The 10,576-nt window shown below is 43.6% G+C and overlaps 1 protein-coding gene across 1 annotated transcript; it reads right to left on the reverse strand.

Moving 5' to 3' along the window:
• Positions 1-522: 522 nt before the first annotated feature.
• LOC139697465 (serine-aspartate repeat-containing protein I-like) lies at positions 523-4,862 on the reverse strand. Its single transcript, XM_071596188.1, has 5 exons — positions 4,580-4,862; positions 3,264-3,521; positions 1,318-1,839; positions 800-991; positions 523-737 (listed from the first exon to the last, which is right to left on the reverse strand). Exons 1-5 carry the CDS (start codon positions 4,860-4,862, stop codon positions 523-525), a joined length of 1,470 nt encoding a protein of 489 aa, XP_071452289.1.
• Between the last annotated feature and the right edge of the window lie 5,714 nt (positions 4,863-10,576).

Here is a 10,576-nt window from a genome sequence, read left to right on the forward strand (position 1 = left end):
TGCGTCGGTTTTCTCATCCGTATACGAATCTACATCCGCATTGGTATCCGAATCCAAATCTACATCTGTATCCGCATGAGTATCCGTTTCCGCATTCAAATACGTATGAGCTATGTATTCACATGTGTGCCCGCATTCGTACCAAAATCAGTAATCACATTTGTGTCCCAATCCTTAATCGCTTCTGTATCTACATTAGGATCGGTAATCCTATCCATATCCGTATCCGCGTCCGTATCTGCATCCGCATCAGCATATTCATCCGTATCCGTTTCAAAATATTCATTTAAATTAAATCCATATTCGTTTACACAACCGTATCCGTATCTATATGAGCATCAATATACGCATCGGTATTTGCATCAGTATTCGCATCCGTATCCGTATTTTTTTTCCATATCAGCCACCTCATAGGCCTCCGCATCCGCGATGGAATTTAAATCCGTATCCATACAACATCCGATCCATAATTTCATCAATATCCACATCGGAATCCGTTATAACATAAGTGTCCGCATCCGTTTAAGAACCCGTATTCGCATCCTTATCCGCCACCTCTTCTATATCCACATCTCGCTCCGCTTCCGGATATGTATCCGCATCCGTATCGAAATCCGTACCCAAAAATAAATTCCCATCCATGTCTGTATCCGCATCCATATTGGAATCAGCATCTGTAACTGTATCCGCATCCGTAAAGAAATCGATATCCGTGTCCGTAATAGCATCCGTTTCTTCTGCAGAAATTGAATATGTTTCACATCCGTTTCCACATTCCTATGCATATCCATTTCCATACGGTTATCTGCATTCGTGTCCATTACCATATCTGCATTCGTATCAACATCCGTATCTGCATTCGCATCCGTTTCCGCTTCCTCATCCGCATCCACATTCGGATCTTGCTCCACATTAGTATCCATTTCCGCATCCGGATAATCATCCGGATTTGCATCTGTATATTCATCATAATCTGCATCCGTATCCGTACCTACATTCCCAACCACATCCTAATTCGCTTCCGAATACCCAAATGTATCCGTATCTTCATTTTTATCCGTATCCTCATTCGTATCCGTATCCGGAGCTGCATCCGTCTCCACGTCTGTATCCGTATCTGCTTCAGCATCCGCATTCGCATCGCTATCAGCATATCAATCTTCGGTATTGGCATCGGTATCCACACCTCTACGCGCATCCGTATTAAATTCACATCCCAATCCGCATCGTTATCCGTTTCCGATTCCACATCCTCATCCGCATTTTTATCCGCATTGGTATCTACTTCCGTATCCGCATTCGTATCCATATCCTCACCTGCATCCGCAATTGCATCCGTATCCGCATCAATATCCGAATCCGCATTAGCATCCGTGTTCCCATTCGTATCCGTTTCTTTATTCGTATTAGCATTCATATCTCTATCCAAATCCATATCCGCATCCGTATCTGCATCCTCATCAGCATCAACATCCGCATCCGTTTCTGCATCAGAACCCCTATTAAAATCTACATTCATATTCATATCAACATCCGTATTTGTTACTATATGCGCATCCATATCCTCATCGGTATCAATATACGCATCAGTATCCGATTCCGTATTCGCCTCGGTATCCGTCACCTCATCCGCGTTCGTATTCGAATTGATTTCCGTATCCGTATCAACATCGGCATCCATATCTGCATTCATATCCACGTCGGTATCCGTATCAGCATTTGTATCCACATTCTCATCCTTATTCGTATCCACATCCTTAACCGAATCCTTATCCGTACCTGCATCGCTATCCGCATCCGCAAGAGTGTTCGTATCCGCATCCTCAGCTGCATCTTTATCTGCATCCGTATCCGTTTGCGCATTCGCAAATGCTTCTGTTTGCGCATCTATATTCGTTCTCGCATTAGCATCTATATACGCATCCGCATTTGCATTTTGTCAGTATCCGTATCGATATACGTATTCGTATTTGTGTCCGTATCCGTGTCCGTATACCTATTTTTATCGGCATCCTGTTCCACATTCGCATCAACACCTTTGAAACCTTTTAATGCTTCTTTTTCCGATCGAATATTTGAAGCTAAGGGGGGGGGTTAACTTTCTCTGTTCATGGTAAAAGAAGAAAACATTAAATTGGTAAAAATGGATAATATGCATAACCAAACCTCAATCATGGAATCTAAAACAAAAGAATGACATTTTTCCCCAATCTTCAGTAATACGTACACGTTTAAAATATTTACATCGTTTCCGCATCAGTATCTGATTTCACATCTGTTTCCTCATCTGTATCTAAATTCGCATCTATATCTGCATAAATATCCCAAATTCCATCCGTATCCGCATCGGTTTTCGTTTCCAAATCTGCATCCGTATTCGCAAATGTATCCTTATCTGCGTCGGTAACCGCATCTGTATTCCAAACTGTATCCGCATCCGGAATCCGATTCTAAATCTGCATCGGTATCCGCATCGGTTTCCCCATCCATATCAACATCTGTAACAGCATTCAGATCTGCACGCGCTATACATTCATATCTATGGCCGTATCTGTATCCGCAGCTGTATTTAAATCCGTATCCAAATCCGTATTTTTAACCGTATCCCCATCCGTATGCGCTTCTTTATCCGAATCAGCAAACGTATCCCTATTGAAATCCGTATCCGCATCCGTATCTGCATCCGCATCTGCATGTGCATCCGCATATGTTTCCGCACCAGCATCTGTATTAAAATCCACATCCGTATCCGTATCACCATCCGTATCCGTATCCGCATACGTATCTGTAACTATTTCGCATCGATATCCTAATCGGTATCTGTATCAGTATTCGCATCCACATCTGTATTCGCATCGGTATCTGCCACCTCATTTGAATCCGCATACGTATTTGAATTGAAATCCGTATCCACATCCATATCCGTATCTGCATTCATATTCGCATCGGAATCCTTATTTGCATCAGTATCCGCATCAATATCTGAAACCGGGTTCGTATTCGCATCCGTATCCGCCATCTCTTCCGCATTCACATCTGGTTAAGTATCCTTATCCGTCTCCGCATCCGGATATACATCCGCATCCGCATCGTAATCCGTATATGTGTATGAATTCGCATCCGTATCCTAATCCGCATATGTAATCGCATTTGTATCCTCGTCTGTATCCAAATCGGCATCCGTATCTGGATTAAGATCCGTTTCCCATATGCGTTCACAAAAGATTCCGAATACTTATCCGCATCCGTATTATAATACGTACCCGAATCCGTATTCACATCCGTGTTTTTATCCGTATCCGCTTCTGTATCCGTATCTGCATTCGTATTTACATCCGCATCAGCATCTGCATCCAAATCCGTTTCCAGATCAGCATCCGTATTAAAATCCACATCAGTATTCGTAGCCACATCATTATCCATTACTATAAGTGCATCGATATTCTTATCGGTATCCGTATCTGCATTATTATCCACATCCGCATCCGGATCTGTATTTGCATTGGTATCCGCCACTTCATCTGCATACGCATTTAATCCGTAACCGTATCCACATCCGTATTCATATCTGCTACCATATCCGCTTCTGAATCCGTATGTGCATTAGTATCCGCATCCGTTGAAGAACCTGTAATCTCATCCATTTCCGCCACCTATTTCCAATCCATATCTGGTTCTGAATCCGTATCCGTTTCCGCATCCGGCTTAATATCCTCATCCGTATCTTAATCCGTATCCGTAGGTGAATTGTCATCCGTATCCTAATCCGAATAATATATCGCATCTCTATCGGCATCTTCATCCGAATCAAAGTCCGCATTCGTATCTGCATCCGTCCCTTTATCGGTATCCTCATTCAGCACCACTTTCGCATCCGCTTTTCACGTCTGTCTGGCATCCGTATCCGCATCAGTCTCCGAACCGAATCCGCTTCCGTATCCGTATCTGCATCCGTTTTTGCATCCATATCCGCATCACCATTCGTATCAGTGTCAGCATCTGTTTTCTCATCCACGTCCACATCCTTATTTATTTCTTCATACATATCCGCATCGGAATCCATATCCGTATTAAAATCCGTAACAACAATCGCATCCCTGTCCGCCACACTTTCCGTATTTGCATCCGTATCCACATCCGTATCTGTTTCCCCATCAGAGGTCGTTCCGAACCCGTATCCATTTCCCCATACGTGTCCTTATCCGTATCCCCTTCGATATCTGCATCCGCACCTGTGTAAGTATCGGTATCCGCAACCGAATCCCTATCCCCATCCGTTTCTGTATCTACATAGATGTCCGTACCTGTACTGGATTCTGCATCCGGATCCGTATACGTATCCGTATCCGCAACCATTTATGTATCCGTATCTGAATTAGCATTGGAATTCGCATCCGTATCCGCATTCGCATCCGAATTTGTGTCCACATTTGTATCCGTATCCACATCTTTATCCTTTTTTGTATCAGTATTTTCATCTGTTTCCGCAACCGTATCCCCAGTGACTGCATTGGAATCCGTATCCGCGTCAGTATCTGCGTTCACATTTTCATTCGCATCCCAATCCGCATCTAATTACGTAACTGCTTCCCTTTCTGCATCGACATAGAATCCGCATTCTCATCCTTATCCACATCCGACTCCGTATCCGTAACCATATCTGTAGAAGTTACAGCATCCGTATCTGCATCAGTATATATAACTGCTTCTTTATCCGCATTTGCAATTAGTTCCGCTTCTTCTTCCGCATCCACATTCGAGTATTTATCCGCATCCGTTTCCGCACCAGTATTTGATTTCGCATCCGCATCGTATTTTGCATCCAAATTCCAATCTGTATCCGCATCAGTATCTGCAACCATATCCCCATTCTCATCCGTTTCCGCATCAACATTCTATCCATATCCTTCCCCGTATTCTAATTCGCAACATAATCCGCATCCGCGTCTCTATCCTCATCCACATACGTAACCACAAGCGTATCCGTCACATGATCGTCATTTTTTTCCGAATCCGCATCCGTTTCCAGATGTGTACCGGAATTCGCATCCGTATCGGCATTCAAATTTATGAACGCATCCGTATTCCCATCCATATCCGCATCCGTGTCCTAATCCGAGGTAGTTTCCGTTTCCATATCCGCTTTTGCTCCCGTATACGCATCGCTATCCGCATCCACATTTGTATGAGGATCTGCATCAGTGTCCACATTTATACCCGGTTCAATATCAGTATCCATGTCAGCATCCGTATTCAAATTTAATCCGCATCCGTATTTGAATGTTCCCATATCTGCGTAGTTATATGGGTCGCATCGTCGTATCCACATACGAATCTTCATCCGTATCGTTATCAATTTCAAAACTGCATCCGAATACGCATGTGTACCCGTATCCGCATTCAGATCCGTATTGGCCATGCATTAATATCTGTCCACATCTGTATCCATATCCGCATCTGAATGCGTATTTGCATCCGAATCCTCATCCGTATCCGCGTCTTATCCGTATCAGCATCCGTATCCCTATAAAAATCCATATCCGAATCAGCATCCGCATCAGCATCTGCATCCGCATCCGTTTCCGCAGTAGCAGTTCAATTAAAATCCAAATCCGTATCCGTATCCACATCCGTATCTTTATCCATATGCGAATCCATATCCGCCACCATATCCGTATCCGCATCAGTATCCGTATTCGTATCCGTGTCAGTATCTTGTTCGGATAGATAATAACATCAGCATTCGTACTGGTATTTGCATCCGTATCCGCATCCGTATCCGTATTTGCATCCGTATTCGTGTCCTAATCCATGTCAGTTTCCGTTTCCATTTCCGAATTCCCATGCCTATCCACATTGCTATCCGCATCCGCATTATCCGTATTCCAATCAGTGTCCACATTTATCACGTCATGCGTATCTGTATCCGTATCGGCATCCGTATCCACATCCGTTTGCGTATCTATATCCACTTCCATATCCAAATTAGCATCCGTTTCCGCATCCAAATCCATATCCGCATCCATATCTGCTTCCTGTCAGCATCTGCATCTGCCTCTGTATCCGTATTGGCATCCACATCGGTATCTGTATCAACATTCGTATTTGTACCTATATCTGCATTCATATCCGAACCGAATTCGTATCCGTACCTGCATCAGTATCCGCATCTTTTTTCGTAATCTTAAGAGATTTCGTACCTACATCCTCAGCCGCATTTTTATCCGCATCCGTATCCGTTTCCGCATCCGGATATGTATACGCATCCGCATACATATCTGTATCCGCATTAGCATCCGTATACGCATGCGCATTCGCATTTGTATCCGCATCCGTATCCACATAAGAATCAACACCCTCAAAACTTCTGGTGCTAGTTTTTACAATCTTTTATTCCAATTTCAATCCAAGGGGGGTAATGGCACTTTTTACGGTAAAACGAAAAAAAATTTAAATTCTAAAAATGGATTATTTGCTTAAAGAACACCTCAATCATGTCCTCATAGTCATAAGAATGACGTTTTTGCATACTCTTCGGGAAAATGTACACTTTTACAATGTTTAAAAAGTTTCCGCATAAATACCAGATTTCGCATCCGTATTCTTATCGTCATCCAAATTAAAATATGTATTCGAATCGTTATCGCCTTACTCAATATCACCGCATTCATATCCGCATTCGCATCAGTTTACGCATCCGGGTCCTAATCCGTTTCTTTTTGCGTATCTGTGTTCGCATCTGTATCCGAAACGCTATCCGCATCCGCATCTTTATCCAAATCCCCATCAATGTCCGCATTTGTACTCGTCTCCTATTCAGGATCCGTATCCGTATCTATATCCGCATCCGAAGCCGCAGATATATCCGCATATGCTTTCGTATTCACATCTGCATAAAAATCTGTAACCGCATCGGTGACCGTATTCGCATCGGTTTCCTTATCCATATCCGCATGCGTATCTGTCGCCGCATTAAGATCCGTATCCGCTATGCATTCACATCTGTGTCCGCATCCGTATTAAAATCCGTATCGGAATCCGTTTAAACATCCGTGTTCCAATCCGTATCCGTTTCTGTATCCGTATAATTATCCTTATCCCTATCTAATACCGTATCCGCATCCGAATCTGCATCCTTATCAGCCTCGGAATCCTTATCAGCCTCTGCATCCTTATCAGCCTCTGCATCCGCATTCGTTTCTGCATCAGCATCCGTATTAATTTCCAGATCCGTATTCGTATCCACATCCGTTTCAATATGCGAATCCTAATCCGCATCGGTTTCCGTATCCGCATGCGCATTTTTATTCGCAACCGTATCCAATACATCATCTCTATTCCCATTGGTAATTGCATTCGCATCTCTATATTTATCCGTACCCGTATCCGAATCCAAATCAATATCCGCATCCATATCTCTATCTACATAAGTATTCCCATCCGTATTGGATTTATCATCCGAATTTGCATCCGTACACGTATGTGCTGCTTCATCGCATCGGTATCCGCATCTGCATTCGTATCCGCAAGAGCATTCACATCCGTAGCCTTATTCACATCCGTATCCATATTTACATCCTTATTTGTATCCATATTTTCATCTCTATCGGCAACCTTATCCGCATCCGTGTCCGCATCCGAATCCGTGTCCGCGTCCGTATCTGCACCAGAATTTGCATCCGATTCCGTATCCGTATCCTTATCCGTATACCTAACCGCTTCCTTATCAGCATGTGTTGGGATTATTGTCCGCATTCTCATCATTATCCGCATCCGTTTCCGTCCGGACGGACGGACGGACGGAACTCTGTCCGAATCTGCAAACGTAACCGCATCAGTATCTGCATGCATATACGTAAACGCTTTTGTTTCCACATTTCTATCTTGTTCCGCCCTCTCACCCGCATCCATATTCAAAATGTATCTGCATTCGTGTCTGTTTCCGCACCAGTATCTGATTTCACATTTTTATCCTCATTCGCATCCAAATTCGCAGCTGTATCCGTGTTAGTATTCCCATCTGCATCCATATCCGAATTCGAATCCATTTAATCATCCAAATTTCTTCCGTTTATTTATCCGCATCAGTATCGGCATCCGTATCTGCATCCGCGTCTATATCGCCATCCACAGACGTAACCGCATCCGTATCCCTCTCCTTATCCGCATTCGTTTTAGCATCTGCATCCACTTCCGTATGCGTACCGGCATTCGCATCCGTATACGCATCCGGATTCACATCTGTATTCGTATCCGCATCCGCATCTGTATTCACATCCGTGTCCTAACCCGTGTGCGTTTCCGTAATCGTTTCCATTTCAGTATTCCCCTCAGTATACGCATCGATATCGGAATCAACATTTATATCCATATCCGCATCAGTGTCCGCATTTACACCCGCATCCGTATAAGTACCCTTATCATCAAGCGCATCCGTATCTCTTTCCTAATTCGCTTCTTTATCCGCATATGTATCCGTATATGCGTCGGTTTTCTCATCCGTATACGAATCCGTATCCGCATCCGTATCTGCATCCGCATCAGCATGTGCATCAGCATCGGTATCCGTATCCGTATCCGTTTCCGTATCCGTATTTTAATCCATATGTGCCACCTCATACGCCTCCGCATCCGCGATGGAATGCAAATCCGTATCCGTACAACATCCGATGCATTATTTAATGATTATCCACATCGGAATACGTTATTGCATGGGTGCCCGCATCCGTTTAAGAACCCGTGTTCGCATTTTTATCCGCCACCTCTTCCATATCCACATCTGGTTCCGCATCCGTGTCCGTTTCCGCATCCGTGTCTGTATCCGCATCCGTATAGGCATCAATATCCGTTTCCGCATTAGCATCCGTTTCTTCTGCAGAAATTGAATCTGTTTCAAATTCGTTTCCACATCCGTATCCATATCCGTTACCGTACTGTTATCTGCATTCGTGTCCATTACCATATCTGCATTCGTATCAGCATCCGTATAAGCATTCGCATCCATGTCCGCTTCCTCATTCGCATCCAAATTCGCACATTGCTCAGCATTCGTATTTCGTATTTCCGCATCCGGATATTCATCTGGATTCGCATCTGTATCTGCATCATAATCTGCAACTATATCCGTATCTACATTCAAAACCTCATCGTAATTCCCTTCCGAATTACCAAATGTAACCGAATCCATGCCGCATCCGTATCCGCATTCGTATCCGTCTCCGCGTCCGTATGTCTGCATTGCCTCCCCATCTTCATCCGCTTATGAAATTACATTTTTATGCGTATCCGTGGCCGCATACGTATTCACATTTACATCCGTATCTGGAACTGCATCTGTCTCCGCGTCCGTCTCTGCATTAGCACATGCCTCAGCATCCGCATTGACATCTATATCATCATCCGTGTCTTATCTGTATCCATATTTGTATCCGTATTCGCATCGGTATCCATATCCGTATACGCATCCTTATTCGCAATCACATCCGTATTCGTATCGTTATCCGTTTTCGAAGCCACATCCTTATCCGTATCCGTATCCCCATTGGTATCCGCTTCCGTATCCACATCGGTATCCATATCCAAATCTGCATTCGCATTCGCATCTGTATCCGCATTTTTTTCCATATGCCCATCCACATCCGTATCCGTATTCGCGTCTTTATCCGCATTTTTTTCCGTTTCTGCATCCACATCCCCACCTGCGACCGTATCCGCTTTCGTATCCGAATCTGCAATTACTTCAGAATCCGCTTCAGCATTCATATCCGCAACCGTGTCGGCATTTACGTCGGTATCCGGATTTGTATCCGCATCCGTATCTGCATCCGTATCCACAATCGTATTTACACTCTCGTAAATTGTTAACCGGCGTTATTCCTCACGATTGAATATTTCGATTGGAAGCCAAGGGGAATGGAATTTATGCTTTAAGAATACCTCTAGCATTTACTCTAAAAATAGAATGACCATCATGCATTTTTTTTGTTAAATGTGCACATTTTTAATAGGTGAAATTTTGGTTCATATTATTTTTTACGTAATTCTTTAGTCATGAAGCATGAATTCTGGGTTTTTTGTTTTATATAATTAGGTATATTGAAAGGATGCGGACGCAGATATGGATACGGATGCGTACAATGATGTGGATGCCGATAAGGATGTTGATACGGAAGCGCATACGGATGCCAATGCGGATACTGATTCAAACCCGCATTCATATCCGTATCAGTAAACGTACAGGTAACGGCATCCGTATACGTTTCAAAATCTGTATCCGTATTAACATCCGCATCAGAAAATTCATCCGCATCATCATCCTTATCCGCGTCCGTTTAAACATCGCTTTATGCAATAGTATCCGTTTTTCATTAAGTGTCCGCATTCCTATCCATTTCCAGTTTCCGCACTCGTGTGCGTATCAGTATCTGCATCCGCATCTGAATCTATATCCGTTTCCGTATCCGATTCGCCATCCGTATCCGTATCCGCCTCCGTATACGTATACGTATCCATACCCATAAATGCATTCATCTATATAAACATCCGCATCCGTATCCGCATGCGCATTTGCATGCGT

Source organism: Hetaerina americana, unplaced genomic scaffold (genome assembly GCF_022747635.1).
Source record: "Hetaerina americana unplaced genomic scaffold, ioHetAmer1.1.p SCAF_77, whole genome shotgun sequence".
NCBI classification, from domain to species: domain Eukaryota; kingdom Metazoa; phylum Arthropoda; class Insecta; order Odonata; family Calopterygidae; genus Hetaerina; species Hetaerina americana.